Here is a 27,684-nt window from a genome sequence, read left to right on the forward strand (position 1 = left end):
TCATCATCCACACATTCACGTTCATCCATGCAACATTCACCACTACCCCCTCGGAATTCAATGTTATTCCAGTTCTCCACCACCACAAAAGAACAACCAAGCCAACCTCATCCCCACGTACCATCAACAACCAAAGAGACCAATCGCCAAGCAGACAGACTCCGCTTAAAACAAAAACAATCTCACCTAAACCCAAAACATCCACAACAAGACAACTCATCAAAATCCACCCATCAATCACAGCTGATGAACCATACGTAACCGTCCATGTAGGATACATCAATGCAAGATCAGCAGTTAACAAAACAGAAATTCTCACAGACTGGATTAAATCAGACAGTCTGGACCTCTTACTCATCACAGAAACCTGGATCCGTGACCCAAAAGATCCCATCATACTCGATCTATGCCCCCCTGGCTATAAAATCTTACACCAGACCAGGAAGGAGAGGAGTGGTGGAGGCATAGTGCTCATCTACAAATCAAGCTTCTCCGCTGAACCCATTTCTGAAACCATTACGCCACAACTTGAAATTGTGTCAATCAAACTTCATAGTCCCGTGTTATGTGACAACCTGTATCCTATGTTACAGACCTCCCTCTAATTGGAACAATAACCAATCCACCTTTATGAATTTTATATCAAATGTCTGCATCAACAATTCCTATGTATTACTAATTGGGGACCTGAATCTACATTTAGAGGATCCCAACTCTGCCCACACTCTCGAATGCAAGGATTTCCTTCATCTTTGTAACTTTGACCTCCCTCCTATACAACCCACCCACAACAAAGGTCACTCGCTCGACATCATCTCTTACAAATTCTCTATGAGCCTTAACATCGACATTTCTGATATCAACTGGTCTGCCACCCCCTGGTCGGATCATCATAAAACGACATTATCCCTACACTGGCGAAAAAAGGGCCTGCCTAAAAAGCAAGACCCTATAACAATCATCACTAGAGGACAGATTGACAAGGAAAGGTTTTGGCAACAAATGTACAACAATAACTGGTCCACACAACCTAACTCAATTCACTTCCTTACTGAATGGGACAACAGATGCACAATTATACTCGACGAAATAGCCCCACTATGTACTAAAACTCTATGCAGACGTAACCCGTCACCATGGTTTAACGAACAACTACAAACCCTAAAATCACAAACCAGGAAACTAGAAAAAACATGGAGTAAATCAAAAGACAACATCACCTACAATGCATGGAAGCAGTCACATAGGAACTACAAAAATGCCACTAAGAGAGCCAAAAGATCCTACTACACACAGACAATTATAACCAGCGGCACAGACATAAAAAAACAATAGCAATTCATAAAAAATCTTCTAAACACCAACCCAGTCACATCATCATCCTCAAACTGCCCATCTGCTAACCAGCTGGCCAAACACTTCAACGACAAAGTTACCAATCTCTGCAGTACGATTCCCCAGGACTGTGCAAATATTGACTCCTTCCTTGAGGAACTGGACCCCTGCAAAGACGAAACTTCAGCCATCCGTTACTGGACAAATTTCTCCCTCCTCACCACCAAAGAAGTTTCTATGACGATCACCAAACTTTCCAAATCTCATTGCCATCTTGACCCATGTCCCAACTACCTAATGAAAGATGCCCCTGAACGCTTTATCATAGATCTTACCTCCCACCTAAATTTCTTGCTACAACAAGGCTCATTCCCTACTGAACATGGCAACATACTATTTACACCAATACCTAAAAACCCCAAGAAACCAGCAAATGATGTCACCAACTACTGCCCTGTCGCCTCCAGTCCTCTGCTAATTAAATTGATAGAAAACAGGGTGACCTCTTAAATACAACTAAAGATCAGACAAAAGATGGCAAATCATTAGTGTCAAGTACTAAGCATCATGCAAATAGGAACAACAAACATACTCTGAAATGTCTATATGCAAATGCTAGGAGTCTAAGAAATAAGATGGGAGAGTTGGAATATATTGCACTAAATGAAAAATTGGATATAATAGGCATTACTGAGACCTGGTGGAAGGAGGGCAACCAGTGGGACACTGTCATACCGGGGTACAAAGTGTGTCGTAGTGATAGGGTGGACTGGACTGGTGGAGGGGGTAGCATTGTATATTAACGAGAGCCTTGACTCAGATAGATTACAAATTCAGCAGGACATAAATCACACCTTTGAATCATTGTGGGTTGAAATTCCATGTATAAAAGGGAAAAGGACGGTGATAGGAGTGTACTACCGTCCGCCTTGCCAGGGTGAGCAGGTAGACGCAAAAATGATAAAAGAAATCAGAGACGCAAACAAAATGGGCAATGTGATAATAATGGGTGACTTCAATTATCCAAATATAGACTTGGTAAATGTAACATCGGGACACGCTAGAGAGGTACAGTTCCTTGATGAAATCAAGGACAGCTTTATGGAGCAGCTGGTGCAGGAGCCAACGAGAGAAGGAAAAATTCTAGACTTGGTCCTTAGTGGAGCGCATGATCTGGTGAGGGACGTTATGGTACTGGGGCCGCTTGATAACAGTGATCCTAATATGATCAGTTTTGATATCAACCTTGAAGTATCTATACACAGGAAGTCAAATACGTTAGCGTTTAACTTTAAAAAAGGAGACTATGATAACATGAGAAGAACGGTTAAAAAAAACTTAGGGGGCAACTGAGAGGGTAAAAACTGTACAACAGGCGTGGATGCTGTTCAAAAATACCATCCTGGAGGCCCAGGCTAAACATATTCCATGAATTAGAAAAGAAAGACGAAAGTCCAAAAGATAGCCGTGTGGTTGAAAAGTGAGGTGAAGGAAGCTATTAGGGCTAAAAGAAACGCTTTCAGAAAATGGAAGAAGGAACCATCTGAAAATAAGAAGCAGCAGCATAAGGAGTGTCAAAGCAAATGCAAGGCGCAGATAAAGAAGGCCAAGAGGGATTATGAAAAAAAAGATAGCATTACAGGCAAAAAAACATAGCAAAATTTTTTTTCGGTATATTAAAAGCAGGAAGCCGGCAAAAGAATCGGTTGGGCCGCTGGATGACCGAGGGGTAAAAGGGGTGATCAAGGAAGATAAAGACGTAGCAGAGAGATTGAATGAATTCTTTGCTTCGGTCTTCACCGAGGAAGATTTGGGTGGGATACCAGTGTCGGAAATGGTTATTTCAAGCAGACGAGTCGGAGAAACTTACTGACTTCATGGTAAACCTGGAGGACATAATGGGGCAGTTCAGCAAACTGAAGAGTAGCTAATCTCCTGGACCGGATGGTATTCATCCTAGAGTACTGATAGAACTGAAAAATGAGCTTGCGGAGCTACTGTTAGTGATATGCAATTTATCCTTAAAATCGAGCGTGGTACCGGAAGATTGGAGGGTGGCCAATTTAACGCCGAATTTTAAAAAAGGTTCCAGGGGAGATCCGGGAAATTATAGACAGGTGAGTCTGACGTCGGTGCCGGGGAAAATGGTAGAGACTATTATCAAAAACAAAATTACAGAGCACATCCAAGGACATGGATTACTGAAGGAGTAAACAAACATGTGGACAAAGGGGAGCCGGTTGATATTGTGTATCAGGATTTTCAAAAGGCATTTGACAAGATACCTCATGAAAGGCTACAGAGGAAATTGGAGGGTCATGGGATAGGAGGAAAAGTCCTATTGTGGATTAAAAACTGGTTGAAGGATAGGAAACAGAGAGTGGGGTTAAATGGGCAGTATTCACAATGGAGAAGGGTAGTTAGTGGGGTTCCTCAGGGGTCTGATTTAGAGATGGGAGTAACTAGCAAGGTAATTAAATTTGCTGATGACACAAAGCTATTCAAAGTCGTTAACTCGCGACAGGATTGTGAAAAATTACAGAAGGACTTTACGAGACTGGGAGACTGGGCGGCTAAATGGCAGATGACGTTTAATGTGAGCAAGTGCAAGGTGATGCATGTGGGGAAAAAAGAACCCGAATTAAAGCTACATCATGCAAGGTTCCACGTTAGGACTTATGGACCATGAAAGGGATCTGGGTGTCGTCATCGATAATACACTGAAACCTTCTGCGCAGTGTGCTGCTGCGGCTAGGAAAGCGAATTGAATGTTGGGTATTATTAGGAAAGGTATGGAAAACAGGTGTGAGGATGTTATAATGCCGGTGTATCGCTCCATGGGGCGACCACACCTTGAGTACTATGTTCAATTCTGGTCGCCGCATCTCAAGAAAGATATAGTAGAATTGGAAAAGGTGCAGCGAAGGGCGACTAAAATGATAGCGGGGATGGGACGACTTCCCTATGAAGAAAGACTAAGGAAGCTAGGGCTTTTCAGCTTGGAGAAGAGACGGCTGAGGGGAGACATGATAGAGGTATATAAAATATTGAGTGGAGTGGAACAGGTGGATGTGAAGCGTCTGTTCACGCTTTCCAAAAATACTAGGACTAGGGGGCATGTGATGAAACTACAGTGTAGTAAATTTAAAACACATCGGAGAAAATGTTTCTTCACCCAACGCATAATTAAACTCTGGAATTCATTGCCAGAGAACGTGGTGAAGGCGGTTAGCTTAGCAGAATTTAAAAAGGGGTTGGACAGTTTCCTAAAGGACAAGTCCATAAACCGCTACTAAATGGACTTGGGAAAAATCCACAATTCCAGGAATAACATGTATAGAATGTTTGTACATTTGGGAAGCTTGCCAGGTGCCCTTGACCTGGATTGGCCGCTGTCGTGGACAGGATGCTGGGCTTGATGGACCTTTGGTCTTTTCCAAGTGTGGCATTACTTATGTACTTATGTAACGATTATATATATGGCCAAAATATTATCAAACCAAAACCTCAACCCATAAATATACGCAGACATCCCATTTAAACAAGATTTAAAGGAAATTTCCAATGACATCAACCAAAGTCTCCATATCATGCATTCATGGGCGGATGCATTTCAGTTGAAACTAAATGCAGAAAAAACCCAATGCCTAATACTTACCTCTTAACATAACACGAACAAATTCACCACCATTAACACACCAAATCTGAACCTTCCAATTTCGGATACCCTGAAAATTCTTGGCGTTACCATTGATCGACACCTAACAGTTGAGAGCCACGCGAAAAACACAACCAAGAAGATGTTCCACTCAATGTGGAAATTAAAAAGAGTAAGACCCTTCTTCCCAAGGAATGTTTTCCGTAACCTGGTACAATCAATGGTACTCACATATTTTCAAAGCACATAGCCTTCCAAAGTTCCATAGGTTTCTATGGAACTTTGGAAGGCTAAGTGCTTTGAAAATGAGCCCCTCAGTCACCTAGACTACTGCAACGCACTTTAGCCGGTTGCAAAGAGCAAATAATCAAGAAACTTCAGACAGCCCAGAACACTGCAGCTAGACTCATATTCGGTAAAACAAAATACGAAAGTGCTAAACCCCTACGAGAAAAGCTACACTGGCTCCCACTTAAAGAACACATCACGTTCAAAATATGCTCCTTAGTTCACAAAATCATTAACGGAGACACACCAGCCTACATGTCAGACCTGATTTTTTTTTTTTAATTACATTTGTACCCCAGACCTATCACCCAGGAATGCTAAAAAATCATCCCGCACATTCCTAAATCTGCACTTCCCCAACTGTAAAGGTCTAAAATACAAACTAATGCATGCGTCAGACTTTCCCTACTTGAGCACACAGTTATGGAACGAACTGCCGCACAACTTAAAAATGATTTACGATCTAACCAACTTCTGCAAACTACTGAAGACCCATCTCTTTAATAAGGCATACCACAAAGATCAACAAATGTGAACATACACCACTCCTCCACATATAGTCAGAACTGTCTTATAATATCTGCTTGTTATATTACTATTATGTTTTCTCATTATCATGTTACCCAAGATTCTTCTGTAACACTAAATGCCTATTTTCTAATATATTTCCACTATTCATGATGTATTGTATGCCACATTGAGCCCGCAAAAAGATGGGAAAATGTGGGATACAAATGCAATAAAATAAATAAAAAATACAAAAATTCTCCATATTACATGAGTCGCATTCGGGTTTCTGTCCAGCCCACAGTACAGAAACCATCCTACTCACTCTAATATCCAAATTCAAGCAAGAAATCTCATTCGGGAACAACATCCTCCTCCTACAATTCGATTTATCCAGCGCATTTGACATGGTAAATCATAATATTTTAACCAAACTACTGGACAAACTTGGAATCGGCGGAAATATCATTAACTGGATAAAAGGCTTCATCACCTCAAGATAGTACCAAGTCAAGTCATCCTCAACTATCTCATCTCCCTGGTCACCAAACTGCGGTGTACCTCAAGGATCCCCTTTATCACCGATACTCTTCAATCTTATGATGATCCCACTAGCCAAAGCTTTATTCAGGCATGGTCTTAACCCTTTCATTTACGCTGACAACGTCACCATGTTCATTCCCTTCAAATCCAATCTTAACAGAAATTTCTGACAAAACATCCACGGGCATGAACATTTTAACCTCTTGGGCCAACGCCTTCATGATGAAATTGAACATAGAAAAAACACAATGCCTAATCCTCTCATCTCAACACTCCGCACCCCACCCATCTAATCTTAAAACCTCTAACATCACAATGCCCATTTCCGACAACCTGAAAATCCTTGGAGTGACACTAGACAACCACCTTTCGCTGGAAAATTACGCTAAATCCACCACAAAAAAAATGTTCAATATGTGGTTACTGAAACACGTAAAACCGTATCTCCCCCAGAAAACTTTCCGGAATTTGGTGCAATCCACGGTACTTACCCATGTCGACTACTGTAATAGTATCTTCTTAGGCTGCAAGGCCCATGTCCTGAAAAAACTTCAGACTACCCAAAATACAGCAGCGAGACTCATTTTTTGCAAATCACGTTTTGAGTGCGCAACTCCTCTTCGTGCAAAACTTCACTGGCTCCCTATCAAAGAGCAAATCAACTTCAAGGTCCACACATTAATCCACAAGATTATCCACGGTGAATCTCCGGACTATATGCTTAATCTGATTGACCTTCCTACCAGAAACATGTCTGAATCTTTGTGAATTTACCCCAATTGCAAAGGAATCAAATACAAAACCTATTATGGATCCAACTTCTCCTTCCTAGGCAGCCAACTCTGGAATGCCCTCCCCAGACCTATCCGATCAATTTGTGACTATTTTCCTTTCCGGAAAGCACTGAAGACCCATTTATTCAAGCAAGCCTATCCTAATGACCCAGACTAATCTTATGAACCCATCTACCTAACGACACTAACCTAGACTGTATCTCCTACTTTACTCCCTTCTCCGTTGCCTATCTCTACCTACTCATCTCTTCTGTCATTCTGGTATATTTAACCTTTACTTTCTCCAACAATATTCTGTATTCCCTATTACTATGTAAGCCGCATTGAACCTGCTTTGAGTGGGAAAGCGCGGGATACAAATGTAATAAATAAATAGTCTTTAATGCACAGCTCATTTAAATCCCATGTTAATGAAGATGTTAGCTATTTAGCACAGATTCAGAGAAATGCACAGAAGACCAGATGGTTTAGTACAAGGGTTTAACTAGGGTTTTAATACTATGCTAGCTCATTCTTCGGTAGTTAACTCTAGTGAGGATTTTATGCCTGTTTCTTCTCTTTGCTGTGCGCATACAAGACATGTAATTTTTTCTCACCTCATCTAAGAGGAGGAATTAGAGGAAGGGTACTAGAAAAAAAGAAATGCTGGGCTGTTGTTTGTCGTCACCCAGAGTTGCAGTCACACACATCTGTGCACATGATGGCATGCCACTCTGCATATAAACAGTAGTATTGATAGTGTTGCAAAAATTGTTTGTGCAGAATAGCATTAGGAAAGGAATGGAAAACAAAAATGAGGATATTATAATGCCTTTGTATCGCTCCATGGTGCGACCGCACCTCGAATATTGTGTTCAGTTCTGGTTGCCGCATCTCAAAAAAGATATAGTGGAATTAGAAAAGGTGCAGAGAAGGGCGACAAAAATGATAAAGGGGATGGGACGACTAGACTTCCCTATGAGGAAAGGCTAAAGCGGCTAGGGCTCTTCAGCTTGGAGAAAAGGCGGCTGATGAGAGATACGATAGAGGTCTATAAAATAATGAGTGGAGTTGAATGGGTAGATGTGAAGCGTCTGTTCACACTTTCCAAAAATACTAGGACTAGGGGGCATGCAATGAAGCTACAATATAGTAAATTTAGTTTTAAACAGTTTTTTATTGAACAATCAATAAAACATTACAATCTTGAAGTTGTGTGTCATGTTCATTTTTCCCCATTACAGAGTGTCTCGTCTCTCTTTTACAAAAACAATGTCATTTCCCCAAGTACATTGATCTCCCAAACTAGTTCCCATCACCAGAACATTAATACAACAAATTAATGATGGAAATAAACCGGCCTCACAATCCTGTCCCCATCTACTTCCATAGGCTCACATGGGCCGTATTCTTCAAGTATTATTAACATTTCTCCAACAAATAAACGAGAATTCTTACTTCTATTGTTATCCATCTCTCAAGTGTCATTGATCAATCACATTCTTAAAATTGTCAATTTCTTCCCCCCTCTCTCCTATGTACCCCACCCTCCCCTCCCTCCCCCGCCCCTCTCCCTTCCCCCTCCCCCCCTTCCCAAAGGTCAATTCTCTAAAAGCTGGGAATGACTGTTACCAGATGTAATAGGTTACACTCTCATCAAAAGCCCCCTAATTGGTTGAGAACTGCACTGCATGCGCGTGGGGCCAAAACTTGTATATAACATTTCCATATTAAATAGAACTCCTTTTGTCTCTTAACTTTCCATTGCGCTTCTCATAGTTCCATTAGCAATAACGCATGGAGTTTATTGCACCACTGCCAATATGTGGGAGCCTCTTTTTGAACCCAATTGGCCAGAATACATTTTTTACCTATTAGAAACTCTCTATACAACAGTAGATTGTGATGTACAGCACCAGAACCCCTCAGCGACTCCTCCCCCAACAACACACTCTCTGGTCTCATTGGTATGTGTTTATTCAGTATGTATTCCATAAAAGTACCCACCCTTATCCAAAAGTGCTTTATCTCTGGACAGTCCCACATGGCATGAAAGTATGTACATTGTGGCCCTCCGCACTTACCACATTGTGGTGAATCCACTACTACTACTACTACTCACCCCTCCCATTTTATATAATCAAAATGTGGAGGTATATGCTCAGAATAGCACTCTGCCTTGGCATTCCCTAAGGTCTGCATTGCTTATTCTCTTTGGTATCTGCCGCATGCTTCTCAATAATCTTTGTGTAGTGATTTCTTTTTGTAAATCCTCTGACCACTTCCCCACCAAGTGCGTCAGTGTTCTATGTGTAGTACTTTGCATTAGCCTTTTATGTAGTAGTGAAATAGAGATTGCCTCCTCATTGGGCATTTCAAAAAGGTTTTCTAGCATGGTAAGCACATCTATAACAAGAGAGATTGATGTGGGATACTGGCAATGTAATGTGAAATCTGGTGGTATGCAAATTTGTCCATCCACATTAAATCTCCCAGTCCCAGAGAATCCAAATTTATGATATTCCCTTCAGAATCCACTATGTCTTGTAAGAGAATGATCCCTTTTTGTGACCATCGTTTGAATCTTGGGCTTTCTATACCTGGTAGAAACTCTCCATTCCCTGTTATAGGTAAAAGTCTGCTATGGTGTTCATCGAACAACCAAAACCGACTCAGTTCTTTCCATACCATTCTAATGGGTCTGATCACTATATTCCTACGTAGGTATGTTGGCAGTGCGGTTAACTGTGCCTGCAATACATATTGTAATTTCAAGGGGTGGACCCAATCTTCTTCCATTTTCCTCAGAGTATAATATGAGGTTCCCAACATCCAATCCCCTATATGTCTTAGCAAACATGCTTTATTATATTGACGTAAATCCAAGACCCCAAATCCCCCTCTATTCCATGGGTCCATCAAGTTTTGCCAGCTTATCTGTGGTCGTCTTTTATGCCAAAAGAATTTGGAAAGGAGGCCCATCAACTTTTTCCAATCCCGTTTAGTCAGATAAATTGGCAAAATCTGAAAACAGTAAAGCCACCTTGGGAAAAGTATCATATTGAACAACGAAATCCTCCCAGATAGTGAAATTGGTAAATTGTCCCACTTCTCTAACATTTGCTTCGTGTATGCAAATAATCGAGCCACATTTAGTTGATATAAGTGTACTGGATCTCCCGGTAACTGCACTCCAAGGTACAGAAACGAGCGATCCGTTCTCCTAAAAGGGCAGTTTAAGCGTGTCCACTCCTCATCTGACATCCACAATGGTTGGACTTCAGATTTATCTAAATTCAGACAAAATCCTGAGAAATCCCCATATTCTTTAAATATTTCCAAAATAGCTGGCAGTGACTCTTTTGGGTTCTGAAGGATGACCAAGAGATCATCCGCAAATGCAGAAATTTTAAATTGCTCGGTTCCTAGATAAACTCCCTGTACAGTCTCGATGCTCGTGAGTCCCGGATTAGAGGGTCCAACACCAATACAAACAATAAAGGGGAGAGGGGGCATCCCTGTCTTGTACCTCTAGCTATGGGAAACTGGCAGGAAGTCTCCCAATTCACTGACACCTCTGCCACTGGATTCTTATATATTGTTTGTATGGCCCTCTTAAAAAATCCTCCAATTCCGTAGGTCTCCAAGACTGCAAACATGAAGTCCCACCTCACTCTAACAAACGCTTTATGCGCATCAAAGCTGATAAGTAGTGAGGGGGTACTCCCATACTTTGCCTGTTCCAATGCTAGTAGTATTTTTCTCAAGTTCTTTGCCACAGAACGTTCTCGGATAAATCCCACCTGTGGATCTAGCACCAATTGTGGAAGAAACCTAGCCAGCCTATTAGCTAAGATCCTTGCAAATAATTTAGCCTCAAATGATAATAAGGATATAGGCCTATAAGATTCTGCTCGGTTCGGGTCTTTTCCTGGCTTTAGTAAAACAATTATCTGTACTGTCCTCAATGAGCTCGGCATTTCTCCTCTGTGCACATGTGAATTGAATACCTTGGCCACACAAGGTGCAATATCCTCCACTAGAATTTTATACCACTCTGCCGTACATCCATCCACCCCAGGTGATTTATATAAGGAACTAGCTCTTATGTTCCAACTGATTTCGTCTTCAGTAATATCCGCGTCCAATATCTCCTGTTGTCGTCTGGTAAGGTGTGGAAGCTTTTGTCCCTCTAGGTATGCTTTCGCCTCTAAACCCTCCTCCGGGGGAGGAGCATACAATTGGGTGTAGAAAGTTTCAAAAACCTTATTAATGTCTGTGTTCGTATTTTGGCTCTTTCCCTGTGTGTCCTGGATTTGTGTCATCCATCTTCTGCCCCCTACTTGGTGAACCAATCGCGCCAATAATTTCCCCTGCTTGTTAGCATGTTTGTACATCTGGTACTTATAATATATCTGAGACTGCTGCGTGCGGGTGTGGATCAAGTGATTTAGCTCCATTTGTGTCTCCATATACAATTTCCTGTGTGTAGCGGAATGTGTCTGCCCATAAATTTGTCTCAGTCTTCGTACCCTTGCCTCCAATCGCAGCATTTCAGCTTTTCTAGCTTTCTTTTTATGGACCGAGTATGAAATAATATGTCCCCGCAACACAGCTTTGGCTGCTTCCCAGAAAAGTATTGCATCCCGCTGATAACTTTCCCTGTTTAATTCCGCATAGTCCTTCCACTTTTCCCGTATAAAGGAATGAAATGTTGTGTCATGGTATAATGCCCTCGGGAATCTCCAGCAAAACGGGCGTTTTTGGTCAATACCCCAGTCTAGTGTAATCCAAATCATAGCGTGATCTGACACTTGTGTGGGACCTATCTCCGCCTGTGTTAAGTATGTCGCTGTGTTCTGAGATGTTAACAAATAATCTATCCGGGATTGTGTCCCATGGGCCCTAGATAGATGAGTATAATCCCGTTCTCCTGGGTGTAGTAATCTCCAGGAATCCACCAAATCCAAACAGGAGCATACCCATGGCACTCCTCTATTGTAATTCACCAGCTTAACTCTTGAGGGACCCGTGCTGTCCAGCAACGGATCAAAAACCATATTGAAGTCTCCTCCCATGATTATTGGAGTTTGTTCAAAACTCTGCACCCGTCTGGCAAGAGTCTGGAAAATTTTTTTATCATATTGATTAGGGGCGTATACACTAACCAACAGAAGTGGTTTATTTTGTAACGTGATGTGTTGTATTATATAGCGGCCATGTGAATCAATAATCCTACGGTTCAACACACACTGCAGTCCTTTGCGGATCAGAATGGCCACCCCTGCTTTCTTGTTCATTGCTGGACTATTCACCACCTCACCAACCCACCACCGACATAACTTCCCATGTTCTAATGTATTTAGATGTGTTTCCTGCAACAGAGCTATTTGCGCTTTGTGTCTGTTCAATGTCTGTAGGATCTTGGAGCGTTTAATTGGGGAGTTCACCCCTCCCACATTCCAAGAAACAATTTTTACCAGGGTTCTTCCTTAAGCCTCTCCGCTATCAAGATCACCTGCAGATTGTCTCCTGTTTTCAAGAAAGAGGTATCCCAGCTTACCCCTCTCCTGGGTCTTCACTTGCGGCTGTCTAATCCCTCTACTTAAATATGATTCTCTCCAAATCTTGACCTTATGGTATCTCCAAGCCTCCCTCTCCTCCCCCTTCCCTTCCACCCTTCCCTCCCTAGCCCTCCCTGAACCCTTCCCCCCTCCTCCCTCTCCCCCCCTCCCCAGACCCACTTCCTTGAGTTCTTTAATAGAACCCATCACGTATAGCTGCCCCCAGTCCCCACAGCAAAGTTCTTATCATTCTATCATGTTTATGCAGACAATATCAATGAATACATCTCTCCCCCTCCCCTCTATCTAGTTATGCCCCCCTCATTCAGCCAGGCACATCCCATCAATCAAACCTTGTTTGCTTGTACATTTGTATGATCTTTCACTCCTCAAGCACACTATGTGAATCCGTAACCTTAATCCAAAATAATTTTGTATAGTTTGACGGTCCCGTCTTCCTTTGCCTTTTCACCTCAGTACTCATTTGCATTATCCCATTGTTCTTACGCTTCAAGTAGCTTCCTCCTGCGATAGTCCATCAAGAAATTCCTGGGCAGCTGCTGCCTCAGCAAAATATTTTTCAGCGCCCTCATGTTGGATTTTCAGTTTTGCAGGATAAATCAAAGCAAAGCGAATTTTTTTCCGATGTAGCGCCGTACATATTGGCGCGAACTCCTTCCGAGCTGCCGCCACTCGCGCCGAATAATCCTGGAAACAAAGGATTTTCTGACCCTCATGCTTCAATTCTCCTCCTGATCGGATTGTGTGTAGAATTGCTTGCTTATGTCCATAGTGTAATATTTTTGGGGATCACCGCACGTGGACGTGTAGCTCCCGGCCGCTTCGGGCCCAACCGGTGTGCCCGCTCGACCCTCAGCGGTCCAGGTAAGTTATTTAGTTGTAGTGCTCGTGGGAGCCAATTCTCCAAAAAGGCACCCAATTCAGCCTCCTTGATTTGTTCTGTCAAACCAATTAAACGTAAATTGTTGCGCCGCGATCTGTTTTCTAGATCGTCCAGCTTATTTTCTAATTCTGCAACTCGCTTCCGTAGGGCCTTCGTCGGTTGTTCAGACTCTACCATGCGGTCCTCTATGTCGCTGATGCGTTGTTGCATGTGATCCAAATCTAGGTGGAACCCATCCGGTCTCTCGTGTGCCGCCTCTGCTCGATCAAAAATTGCTTGCAGCTTTTTGTCTAAAGCAGCCTCCACCGCCGCTGTAACTTCCGCGGTGATTTCAGCAGTCCATGCTGAGCATACACTCGAGCTCGGTGATGGTTGGTCGGTCGCCATTTTAGGTTCCGCGATCTTACTTTTGTCTTTCTCTTTCTTCTGTAATTTTGCAGTCATCCTGTGCTCTTTCACTCAGATTTTTCAGCACTTCAGGGCCAAAGCTTCCCCCGATTGATTACTAAGGAGGGGGAGTAGTTGTATCCCACAAATTACTCGATAATAGCGTTAGTTGAGGGGGACTGGCAGGAGCTCAGCTCACCCACGTCTTCACTCCTGCATCGCACCACGTGACTCCACAATGTAGTAAATTTAAAACGAATCAGAGAAAATCTTTCTTCACTCAACGTGTAATTAAACTCTGGAATTTGTTGCCAGAGAATGTTGTAAAGGCGGTTAGCTTAGCGGAGTTTTAAAAAAAGGTTTGGACGGCTTCCTAAAGGAAAAGTCCATAGACCGTTATTAAATGAACTTGGGGAAAATCCACTATTTCTGGGATAAGCAGTATAAAATGTTTTGTACATTTTTGGGATCTTGCCGGGTATTTGTGACCTGGATTGGCCACTGTTGGAAACAGAATCCTGGGCTCAATGGACCTTTGGTCTTTCCCAGTATGGCAATACTTATGTACTTATAAGCGCAGCACCTTATGTGACCTGCACACCTAACTTGTAACCTGCTACTACTACTTATCATTTCTGTAGTGCTTCTAGATGTATGAGCATTCCAGCACATACACAGATACATGCACACGGTCCTGTGCACTGAGTGAGCTTGCATCTGACACACTCCTATGTTAGGCTGTGCACAAAAAATGTGTACTATTATCATTTGTTTACTGCATTGGGGAGCACAGTGTTGTTGGGGTTTTTTTTTTTTTAATACTTTCATTAGGAAACCCTGGGCTGAGCTTTAGTGCACAGCTCTAAAATATGACTTTCTGTATCAGCCTCCAAAACTGCTTGAATACCTTTTATATTTATTTCAGTCAGGTTGAAAAACCAACTCTGTTAGGGTTCAGCTTAGTGCATTTGGCACTTATCAGAGAGGAAAACCATTACTATGCATCCTCCAGTTAAGTACTTCTCAACTCAATCCTCAGAGCACACCTAGCCAGTCGGGTTTTCACAGTATCCATAATGAATATGCATGAGATAGGTTTGAATGCCAAGAAGGCAGTGCAGGTATCCTGAACACCTGACTGGCTTGGGTTGAGAAGCACTGCTCTAGTTGTTCGTGTTTTGTTAGGTTTGCTTCTGTCTCAAAGCCTCTCATTAAACCATCCATAGTGTCATGGTACCTCAAAACAGTTTTAACAGTTGATGAAAGCTTCTTTTGAGCCACTAGACTCCTATGTTCTGATCAGGAAGGTTTGTACAGACTAGGGGACACTCCATGAAGTTATGTAGTAGCACATTTAAAGCAAATACTAGACATTTTTTTCATTCAACATATAGTTACGCTGTGGAATTCATTGCCTGAGCAAGTGGTAAAAGCAGGTCATGTAGCAAGTTTAAAAAGAAAAAAAAAGTTTGGACAAATTTGTGGCGCAAATGTTCATGAACCATTATTAAGGTAGACTTAGGAAAAGCCACTGCTTATCCCTGAGGTTAAGTAGCTTGGAATCTTGTACTTTTTAGGACTCTGCCAGGTATTTTTAATCTGTACTGGCCACTGCTGGAAATAGGATGCTGGGCTAGATGGACCCTTGGGTCTGACCTAGTAGGGCAACTCTTATTTTCTTGTGGAAATCATTTTGGCCAACAGTGAACTCCAGGCTCTAGTGATTGATCCATCCTACACCAGCTTCTTTAACAATAGGGTCATTTTTGTTGAATTTCCACCTTAAACTGATCAATAGGACTCAACCACAATATGAAATGCAAGCGCTACTTAATATTGCAACAGTGTGGCAATAATTATCACTCTGTGATGGAGGAAAAAGCCTCTGTATCCCCGGTCAAGAATTTATTGCATTCTGGTCTACGGGGTGAGATCTTCATTGGCTAAAAAACCTCCTTTATGAAATGTACTATTTAAATCTCTCAATATATCATGTAATTTAATCTTAAAGCATCAAGCACTTATCATAAAGGAGGTTTTTTAGCCAATGAAGATCTCACCCCATAGACCAGAACGCAGTAAATTCTGGGCTGGGGATACAGAGAATTTCCACCTTAGTCAGTTGCCCTGCCAATATTTTCCCCTCTGCCTCATGCCCACAAAGGTGAAAGTGCCTTGCATGCTGTGGATTGCAAATGAGCCTTAGTCTTCTATTTCAACCAGACCGAAACTCTTAGAAAGTCCACCTTACTTCATGTTTCTTTTGGCTCCAACAAACCTTGAACTGCAGATACCAAGTGTTCTTTATCTAATCGGCTCACCTAATGGCACCAAGCCACTCTTCAGTCAAGGAGGAGGCAAAACATATTTACAATAACTTCAAGCCTAACTCCCATGTACATTTTCAAAATTTCACTATATAAATTAGTTATAAGGACATTGTTGGATCTATCAGATGTGCATGCTTCAACCATTAGACTATATTATTTAGTTAGTTAGTTAGTTAGTTAGTTAGTTAGTTAGTTAGTTAGTTAGTTAGTTAGTTAGTTAGTTAGTTAGTTAGTTAGTTAGTTAGTTAGTTAGTTAGTTGGATTTTGCTCACACCTTTTTCAGTAGTAGCTCAAGGTGAGTTACATTCAGGTACACTGGATATTTGAGCCAAGCACATGGATACGGTGAGCATGTAATCTTCATCGATCTGTCTGTTACACATGTCATTTATTGTGTTACTATATTTTCAAATTATTTTCTGAAGAAGAGATTTAGAAAATGTGTAGCAGAGGGATCAATGAAGATTACATGCTCACCCTGTCCATGCGCTTGGCTCAAAGAATATAGCCTAATGGTTGAACCATACTTATCTGACAGATCCAACAATGTCCTTGTAACTAATTTATATAATGAGTTTTTTTTTAATGTACATGGGAGTTAGGCTTGATGTTATCTAATTGGCTAGCACAGTGCATTTCTTTAGCTAATGCCCAGGCAGGCTTGATTGTTGAGTGTCATGGTCAAGGCTTATAATGTCCAAGTTATGGGTCCATCAATAGCCTACTTGATGTCAAACCCTTTGGAAGAAATGTGCAGACTGGCAAAATGGACATCTTTCCATACATTCACAACTCACTACTAACTGGAAAGAGACTCCAGTGGTGGCAGTAGGTTTGGTCAGTCCATCTTTCAGAATCTCTTTGGGGATTAAACTTTAACTCCCCCCCCCCCCCCCCCCAGGCCCATTTTCTTAATTTCCAGGCTACCTTCCAAAAAGAAAAAAAATATATGGAAAAGGCTACTTGCCACCAAAAGTTTGTTTGTATTTGCTTGTTGCAGCACCTTTCAGTATACTCATTTTCCCCTTTTTCCATTGTAGGCAGCCTGTAGCAAAGGAATCCCACTTGTGAGGACTTGTTATCCTGCATGTCCTTGGAGAAAACCAAGTTTCTTACCTGTAGTATGTGTTCTTTGTGGACAGCAGGATACAAGTCCTCATATCCCCCACCTAATTCCTCTAGGAGTTGTATTCTAAGCTTTAATAGTGAGGCAGTCCCAATGTGACAGTGGCATGCAGGAAGTGATGTGCAGTGAAGCTTCTCACAAACAGTTCAAAGATGTCTAAGTTGGAGAAGCTTTTTTACCACGCTGGGCTCTGTCGGATGATGCCACCCACCTGTGAGGACTTGTGTCCTGCTGTTCACAGAGAACAACTGCTACAGGTAAATAACTTTGTTAATTGCTTGTAAGAGAATGCTTCTCCGAGGACAAGCAGGCTGCTTTTTCTCACAAATGGGTGACATCCAAGGCAGCCCCTCCGATCGGAGATCACTAGCAACAGCGTTTGCTAGCCCACGCATGCACCATGCACATGCGCGACCGTCTTCCCACCCGAACGCGCTTGTGTTCGTCAGTCTTCTTTATTCCGTGGTTCAGGACGGCTGTTTTTCGGTCAGTCTGTGCCCCAAGGAGACCCCCTCGCGTCTTTTCACCATGTTCTTTCATTCGGAAGTGTCCGATTTTCTCTTTTTCCGTCGTGTGTCTCTTAGTTTAAAAAAAAAAAAAAAAACTTCCCTTACGTCGAGTTTTTTCCCATAAGTTTCCTTTCGTTGTCGGGCATGGCCTTTTTCGCCGCCCGTAGGGGTTTTTTCTAAATTTTTTGGTGCCATTAGCCATCATCGCGAATTTTGACTTCGCCGGCGTGATTTTTCCGCCCATGTCCTCGAAGCCTGCCAGCGGCTTCAAAAAGTGCACCCAGTGCAGCCGGACTATCTCCCTCACTGACGTTTCGTGCCTTCAGTGTCTGGGGGCCGGGCATCGCCCCCAGGCCTGTACTCTCTGCCTTCTTTTGAAGAAGCGGACTCAGGCGGCAAGATTGTCCCAGTGGAATCTGTTGTTCAGGGCCTCGTCCGGTGCTTCGACGTCTTCGGTACCGAGGTCATCGTCCGGTGCGTCGACATCTGCAGTATCCAGCTCTTCTGCCGGTGATCCAGCGTCTTCGATACCGAAGTTATCGGTGGTATCGATGTCGTCGGAGGGTGCTTGGTTTTCCGGAGCGCAGGTGAGGGCTGTCCATTCCCCTGCTGTTGGCGGTGAGCCCCTTGAGTAGGTCTCCGCCTGCCTCGAGGGCTCCTGCAGTACAGACCCCCCGGGATCGACCTCTTTTGGACCCGGCCCACAGGAGACGTTTGGATTCGACGTCCTCCTCTTCGGTACTGGGAGGTACTGGTGATGTGCTTCGTGCGAAGGCAAAGAAGCATCGTCATCGGTCACCTTCCAGACATGGTACCGAGAGCTCTGGGTCACCGGTGCCACCGGCACCCAAGCGTCGACATCGGGAGGACCGCTCACCCTCCATTCAGGAGGTGTCGATGCGCTCCCCTGTGGACAGCCCGGTACCGCCTCCGCGTCCTGGACAGATTCGCAGCTCGTCGCCGGTACCGGACTCCTTGCCTCTCTCGACAGCCGCTTTGAACGAGAGCCTCATGGCCTTCCTTCCAGGGATCCTGGAAGAGCTGTTGCGCCCTTCTCCTCTGGTACCGGGGGTGCTTGCGCCGCCGGTACCGACGACTGAGGCGACAGCTGGGCCCTCATCCGTGGTGAGGTCTCCCGAACCAGTACCACTTGTGGTACCGGCATCGGCTGCCTCCCAGGCGGACTACTACTACTTAACATTTCTAGAGCGCTACTAGGGTTACGCAGCGCTGTACAGTTAAACAAAGAAGGACAGTCCCTGCTCAAAGGAGCTTACAATCTAAAGGACGAAATGTCAAGTTGGGGCAGTCAAGATTTCCTGAATAGAGGTATAGTGGTTAGGTGCCGAAGGCGACATTGAAGAGATGGGCTTTGAGCAAGGATTTGAAGATGGGCAGGGAGGGGGCCTGGCGTATGGATGGTGAGGCCTCGTGGGAAGCAGAGGAAGGCATCAGATATTTCTCAGATGAGGAGTCTGACAGTCTTCCTTCTGATCCCTCTCCTGAAAGACAGCTTTCTCCTCCCGAGAGTCTATCTTTCGCGGCCTTTGTCCGGGAAATGTCTACGGCCATTCCCTTCCCTGTGGTTACGGAGGATGAGCCAAGGGCTGAAATGTTTGAGCTTTTGGACTATCCTTTGCCACCTAAGGAATCGTCCACAGTACCCATGCATCATGTCCTCAAGAAGACATTGCTGGCGAACTGGGCGAAGCCGCAAGCTAATCCCCACATTCCCAAGAAGATCAAATCCCAGTATCGGATCCATAGGGACCCGGAGTTGATGCGGACTCAGTTGCCTCACGACTCTGGTGTGGTGGATCTGGCCCTTAAGAAGGTCAAGAGTTCTAGAGAGTATGCTTCGGCGCCCCCGGGAAAAGACTCTAGAACTTTGGATTCTTTTGGAAGGAAGGCCTACCATTCTGCTATGCTCATTTCCAAAATTCAGTCCTATCAGCTCTACACGAGCATTCATATGCGGAATAATGTTCGGCAGTTGGCGGACTTGGTGGACAAGCTCCCCTCTGAGCAAGCCAAGCCTTTTCAGCAGGTGGTCAGGCAGCTGAAGGCATGTCGTAAATTCCTGGCCAGGGGTATTTACGATACTTTTGATGTTGCGTCCAGGGCCGCTGCTCAAGGTGTGGTGATGCGCAGACTCTCATGGCTGCGCGCCTCAGACCTGGAGAATAGGCTCCAGCAGCGGATAGCAGACTCTCCTTGCTGGGGGGATAATATTTTTGGAGAAAAGGTCGAACAGATGGTAGAACAGCTCCACCAGCGGGACACCGCTTTCGACAAATTCTCTCGACAGACGCCTTCAGCATCTACCTCAACTGGTAGACGTTTTTATGGGGGAAGGCGGACTGTTACCTATTCTTCTAATAAGCGTAGGTACAATCCTCCTTCTCGCCAGCCTGCTGCCCAGGCCAAACCCCAGTGCGCTCATTCTCGTCAACAGCGTGCGCCTCCACAGGCCCCTGCAGCTCCCCAGCAAAAGCAAGGGACGGGCTTTTGACTGGCTCCAGCAGAGCATAGCCGCAATCAAAGTGTCCGTGCCGGACGATCTACCGGTCGGGGGGAGGTTAAAATTTTTTCACGAAAGGTGGCCTCTCATAACCTCCGACCAGTGGGTTCTTCAAATAGTCCGGCTAGGATACTCCCTCAATTTGGTCACAAAGCCTCCAAATTGCCCACCGGGAGCTCAGTCCTTCAGCTTCCAGCACAAGCAGGTACTTGCAGAGGAACTCTCCGCTCTTCTCTGCGCCAATGCGGTCGAGCCCGTGCCACTGGGGCAAGAAGGGCTGGGATTCTATTCCAGGTACTTCCTTGTGGAAAAGAAAACAGGGGGGCCCTGAACAAATATCTGGTCCGAGAAAAGTTCAGGATGCTTTCCCTGGGCACCCTTCTTCCCATGATTCAGGAAAACGATTGGCTATGCTCTCTGGACTTAAAGGATGCTTACACTCATATCCCGATACTGCCAGCTCACAGACAGTATCTTCAATTCCGTCTGGGAACACGGCATTTTCAGTATTGTGTGCTACCCTTTGGTCTCGCCTCCGTGCCCAGGGTGTTCACAAAATGCCTGGCGGTAGTGGCGGCGTCTCTACGCAGACTGGGAGTGCACGTATTCCCTTACCTCGACGATTGGCTGGTGAAGAACACCTCTGAGGCAGGAGCTCTACATGCAGATGACTATTCGACTCCTGGAGCTACTAGGGTTTGTGATAAATTATCCAAAGTCCCACCTTCTTCCAGTTCAAAAACTCGAATTCATAGGAGCTCTGCTGGATTCTCAGACAGCTCGTGCCTACCTTCCGGAACCAAGGGCCAACAATCTTCTGTCCCTCGTTTCCTGGGTGCGGGCGTCTCAGCAGATCACAGCTCAGCAGATGTTGAGATTGCTCGGCCACATGGCCTCCACAGATCATGTGACTCCCATGGCCCGTCTTCACATGAGATCAGCTCAATGGACCCTAGCTTCCCAGTGGTACCAAGCTGCTGGGGATCTAGAGGATGTAGTCCAGCTGCCCACCAGTTTTCTTCAGTCCCTGCAGTGGTGGACAATTCGATCCAATTTGACTCTGGGACGTCCCTTCCAAATTCCTCAGCCACAAAAAGTGCTGACGACGGATGCATCCCTCCTGGGATGGGGAGCTCATGTCGATGGACTTCACACCCAAGGAAGTTGGTCCATCCAGGAACAAGGTCTACAGATCAATCTCCTAGAGGTACGAGCGGTCTGGAACGCTCTAAGGGCTTTCAGGGATCGGCTGTCCCACCAAATTATTCAAATTCAGACAGACAACCAGGTTGCCATGTATTACATCAACAAGCAGGGGGGGCACCGGATCTCGCCTTCTGTGTCAGGAGGCCGTCAGAATGTGGCTTTGGGCTCGCCGATATGGCATGTGTCTTCACGCCACATATCTGGCAGGCGTAAACAACAATCTGGCCGACAGGTTGAGCAGGATCATGCAACCTCACGAGTGGTCGCTCAAATTCCAAAGTGGTCCACGAGATCTTCCATGCATGGGGCACCCCCTTGGTGGATCTCTTTGCTACCCGAGCCAACCACAAGGTCCCTCAGTTCTGTTCCAGACTTCAGGCCCACGGCAGACTAGCGTCGGATGCCTTTCTCCTGGATTGGGGGGAAGGCCTCCTGTATGCTTATCCTCTCATACCTTTAGTGGGGAAGACTTTGCTGAAACTCAGGCAAGACTGAGGCACGATGATTCTGATCGCTCCTTTCTGGCCGCGTCAGATCTGGTTCCCTCTTCTTCTGGAGTTGTCCTCCGAAGAACCGTGGAGATTGGAGTGTTTTTCGACCCTCATTACTCAGAACGAGGGAGCGCTTGTGCATCCCAACCTCCAGTCTCTGGCTCTCACGGCCTGGATGTTGAGAGCGTAGATTTTGCACCTTGAGTCTCTTCGAGGGTGTCTCCCGGGTCTTGCTTGCTTCCAGGAAAGATTCCACTAAAAAGAGTTACTTCTTTCTATGGCGGAGGTTTGCCATCTGGTGTGACAGCAAGGCCCTAGATCCTCGCTCTTGTCCTACACAGACCCTGCTTGAATACCTTCTGCACTTGTCTGAGTCTGGTCTTAAGACCAACTCTGTACGAGTTCATCTTAGTGCAATTAGTGCATACCATTACCATGTGGAAGGTAAGCCGATCTCGGGACAGCCTTTAGTTGTTCGCTTCATGAGAGGTTTGCTTTTGACAAAGCCCCCCATCAAACCTCCTACAGTGTCATGGTATCTCAATGTTGTTCTCACCCAGCTGATGAAACCTCCTTTCGAGCCACTGAATTCATGCCATCTAAAGTACTTGACCTGGAAGGTCATTTTCTTGGTGGCAGTTACTTCAGCTCGCAGAGTCAGTGAGCTTCAAGCCTTGGTAGCTCATGCTCCTTATACCAAATTTCATCATAACAGAGTAGTCCTCTGTACTCACCCTAGGTTCTTGCCGAAGGTGGTGTCGGAGTTCCATCTGAACCAGTCAATTGTCTTGCCAACATTCTTTCCCTGTCCTCATACCCGCCCTGCTGAACGCCAGCTGCACACATTGGACTGCAAACAAGCATTGGCCTTCTATCTGGAGCGGACACAGCCCCACAGACAGTCCGCCCAAATGTTTGTTTCTTTTGATCCCAACAGAAGGGGAGTGGCTGTCAGGAAACGCACCATCTCTAATTGGCTAGCAGATTGCATCTCCTTCGCTTACGCCCAGTCTGGGCTGACTCTTGAGGGTCATGTCACAGCTCATAGTGTTAGAGCCATGGCAGCGTCAGTGGCCCACTTGAAGTCAGCCACTATCGAAGAGATTTGCAAGGCTGAGACGTGGTCATCTGTCAACACATTCACATCGCATTACTGCCTACAGCAGGATACCCGACGCGACAGTCGGTTCGGGCAGTGCTGCAGAATCTGTTCGGGGTTTAGAATCCAACTTCACCCCCCTAGGCCCATTTTTATTCTGTTCCAGGCTGCACTCTCAGTTAGTTGAATAAGTTTAGGTCAATCTCAGTTATGTCCTCACCGTTGCGAGGCCCAATTGACCAATGTTTCTTGTTTTGAGTGAGCCTGGGGGCTAGGGATACCCCATTTGTGAGAACAAGCAGCCTGCTTGTCCTCGGAGAAAGTGAAAGCTACATACCTGTAGAAGGTATTCTCCGAGGACAGCAGGCTGATTGTTCTCACCAACCCACCCGCCTCCACTTTGGAGTTGTGTCTTCCCTTGTCTATGTCTTTGCTATGTACTGGACTGATGAACATGAGCACGTTCGGGCGGGAAGACGGTCGCGCATGCGCACGCGAGGGCTAGCAAACGCTGTTGCTAGTGAAGATCTCTGATCGGAGGGGCTGCCGTGGACGTCACCCATTTGTGAGAACAATCAGCCTGCTGTCCTCGGAGAATACCTTCTACAGGTATGTAGCTTTCACTTTTACTGAATATGATCAGATTTGCCATTTCAGAAACTGGGCTAACAGTAATGTTTCCATAGTTAAAAGCAGGATGAGATGGAGGGTTTTTCAGCCTTTAGAATATTCCTTGAGAACAGTCTTGCTGTTTTGATGCAGGCAAGCTTTGGAAAGCGGTCAGACAGTCCCTCAGTTGCTGCAGATGCTGATGCCTCTGATGTGCAGTCTGTAGACTCGAGTGTGTCTAGAAGAGGCACTGCAACACACAAGAAGGATACTGTGTGTCAGGTAGGTTAAGACTTGCACATTATCAGTGATTAAATGCAAATTTTGGGTCACATACTTGAAGATTTCCCTCAGTACGTTATGGCTTAATACCTCTTTGGTGAAGAGACCCTTGACATGTAAGCAAAAGGGAGTTTTCTAAAACAAAATTATTTTAAAAAATTAATTGTGATGCTCAGAACTCTATGTACCTTTCTACTTCCTACGTTTAACATGTTTTCTGTCCTCATATACATTTCTTCAGGGTAATATTAGACAGACATCTCAGAGACTCAAACTCTTAGTCTCTAACAGTTTAATACAGATAAGTAAAGACAAGAGACTTACTGCATGAGGATCGTTGAAACCAGAGTGTAGCAGAGTCTGTCTCAATTAAATGTCCAGTTCAGCAGCCATTACTAGGATAAGCTGCTAACTGGTTGAATGACCTCCATGGGAAGTAAATGAAGGTGAATGCCACAGTTGATGAATGTTAAACCGATAGAAAAGGGTGATGGATTTACCAGGTTCAAAGAGGAGACAAGATCCTTGTAAGACCTTTCTTTGCTGTGTTGGAGCCAAGATAGAGACTTTCTTTGTAGGCGGAGGGAGGTAGAGAATACCCAAGGTTCTTAGGGGCTCTGGAACTGACCAGTAGTATCAAAGGCTAAGGTATGAGCAAAGCAGGTCTCGAGGAGACTGAAGAGAAGAGGTCACACACAACATTTAACCTATGAGTGTAAAGGTTACAGTACCAAGCAGGAAGTTTCTTAAATTAGCTATAGGCTGTCAGACTGAATGTAGACATGCACACACAGCAGTGGGGGCAGACACTTCCTGCCTGCTATCAGTAGATACCACTGTTATTAAATCTTACAAAGCATCAAATATATTAAAGGCATGCAAAGTCTATGATACAAATTTAGAGTCTCTCTGATGTCCAGAGAACCTTCTTCATCTTCCAGGATCTGGAATAAAGCACAGACAGATAGTGGGCAAATAAAGAGAGTCTCTGATTCTCTAGACTTCTGGAGTGGACAGTGGTCCGTAAAGTTTGTGTCTGCGTGAGGCACAAGGGATACTGCTTTAGTTAGTATTGGTTCTCCTAAAGAAATTCATTGTGTTTTGTGGAATCTTTGGTATCAGAGTTCCTGGATGGTACCAGATTTTCTTTGATGATCCATAATTCTGTAGCTCTGATAGCTTCTTCTGTAAAGTGCTGACCTTGGTCCCTGAATTGTTCACAGTAGTGGTGCACAAGCAGGGTAAAGATATGCTGTTAGCCTGGGATGACAGTGGGTTGCTTTCGTCTTCATGTAGTTCAATGTGGGTGAGCTGATCAGCCACCTGCTCTCAGCCAGCCATTGTTGTTGCTGAGAGGTTTCAGTATTACTCTACAAAAATCCAGTTATGGAATAGTGTAGTTAGGTTATGGTGCTAACTTAGCTTTGCCAAAGATGAATCTTACATGCGTTTTATCTTCTGTGTCTGTTATATTTAAGTAGGCTATTGCAGCTTTTGCTGTTTTAGATGTATGTGAGCAGCCTTAAGAAATGTAGAGGCATACATAGGTGGAATGTGGAGCTGTTCTAGCACTTGTAGGGAATCTTTTCATATTTCCTATTCCTGTCTCTTCTCTTGTAATGGGGTGGCATCTCATTCACTTGTGCTTAGTGAATGTTCTCACAACCAGGATCTTCCTTGGTGACTGGAGCCACAAGCCCTAATGGTTCGTATAGGCTTTTCACTGTATGCAAAATACCTCCATGGCTGTACGCTTTCTCTTGGGTTGACGCTTTGAAGGTGAAAGTGGGCACTTTTCTGAAACATATTAAAACCACCAATAGGCTGTTGGTCAGGTAGGGTCCAGTGAGGAGCATATTGTTCAGTAAGGTTCCTTTGAATTTTATTTATTTATTTCATAGAATTTAATATATCGCAATTTATATAAAAATTATGCAATTAAAATCAGCCTAAAAACAAACCAAGACAACACAAAACTCAAGAGGAAGGGATTCCAAATAGCACACCAATCTTAACCAAATGGCAATAAAAATAAGCAGAGATAAACCAGGAAGACACATAAGGATCCACCTCCCGACAGATACCCACTCCCCAATTACCACAGAGAACATCAACAGTCAAGATATTGCCTGAACAACCATGCCTTCATCAATTTTTTAAGTCTCGTAGTCGATCTTTCCAACTGTACATCACGTGGCAGAGAATTCCAGAGAGAGGATGCCACTATACTAAATGCTGCATTGCTAGCAAAACGATGTCTTAAACAAGAAGGAACAGATGGAAGATTCGCCTGCGAGGAACACAACTGCCTTGCAGGAGCGTATGGAACTAGCAGTGCAAAAAAGTATAATGGCCTACCCTGAGATCAGTACCCGATGGGTCAACAATAAAATCTTATATTTAATAAGGGCCATAACTGGCAACCAAAGCTGTTCCCTTAGCAACAGCATTGCATGGTTTCTTACTAAAGCATTATAGAGTAACTTTATAGCTGTATTTTCTACCTGCTGCAAACTAATTGCACTTGAGGATATCCCCCAACAAAGAATTACAATAATCTATCCGTGTTATAACTAACACATGCAAAAGAATATTTTTTGCCCTTTTATCCAAAAAAACATCTCGAGGATCTAATCTTCTAAAAAAAAAAAAAATCCTGTCTTTGAGAAGGCACAAAAGAGAGCTTAGAGTCCTAAGTCACTCCCAAAGAAGTTATAACCAATGGCAAAGCTTGTGAGAGAGAAATCTAAACAGCCTCACATTTTAGTGGGTTAAAAAAAGAAAAAGCTTATGCTCAGTAAGCTATTGATCAATATACCCAAGTTTGATTTGTCCTTGCCATTTTCAGGGCACAGATCGTAGACGTTTGCCCAGCACTGTTCTTATTCTATAAAATTCTGAAGCTAACATCAAAGTCCCACTGTAGCCCATCCATATCTATTCAGTCACAATCAGCACAGACCATAGAAGTCTTCTCAGCACCGGCTTTGCTTCCCAATTACCGGTGTTGCTATCCAATCTCCACTAAGATTCCATGGATCCATTTCTTCTAGACAGGATTCCTTTTTGTTTATCCCACGTGTGTTTGAGTTCCATTATCATTTTTATCTCCACCACCTCCCGCGGTGGGGGGGGGGGGCATTCCATGTATCCACCACCCTCTCTGTGAAATAATACTTCCTGACGTTACTCTTGAGTCTGCCCCCCTTCAACCTCAATTCATGTCCTCTAGTTCTACCGCCTTCCCGTCTCCGGAAAAGGTTTGTTTGTGGATTAATACCTTTCGAATATTTGAACGTCTGTATCATGTCACCCCTGTTTCTCCTTTCCTTCAAGATATACATGTTCAGGTTGGCAAGTCTGTCCTCATACGGTTTGCAACGCAAATCCCATACCATTTTTCTAGCTTTTCTTTGCACCGCTTCCAGTCTTTTTACATCTTTAGCAAGATACGGCCGCCAAAACTGAACAGAATACTCCAAGTGGGGCCCCATCAATGACTTGTAGAGGGGCATCAACGTCTCCTTCTGCTGGTTATACTCCTCTCTATGC

General features: G+C 44.3%; 1 protein-coding gene across 1 annotated transcript in view; it reads left to right on the top strand.

The window, feature by feature from the left end:
- NSD3 (nuclear receptor binding SET domain protein 3) overlaps positions 1 to 27,684 on the top strand; it is a 338,825-nt gene that overhangs the window by 139,370 nt on the left and 171,771 nt on the right. Inside the window, 1 exon segment of the mRNA XM_030201931.1 lies at positions 24,004 to 24,132. Within this exon segment, the coding sequence (XP_030057791.1) occupies positions 24,004 to 24,132 (129 nt within the window).

This window comes from Microcaecilia unicolor, chromosome 4, assembly GCF_901765095.1.
Source record: "Microcaecilia unicolor chromosome 4, aMicUni1.1, whole genome shotgun sequence".
NCBI classification, from domain to species: Eukaryota; Metazoa; Chordata; class Amphibia; order Gymnophiona; family Siphonopidae; genus Microcaecilia; species Microcaecilia unicolor.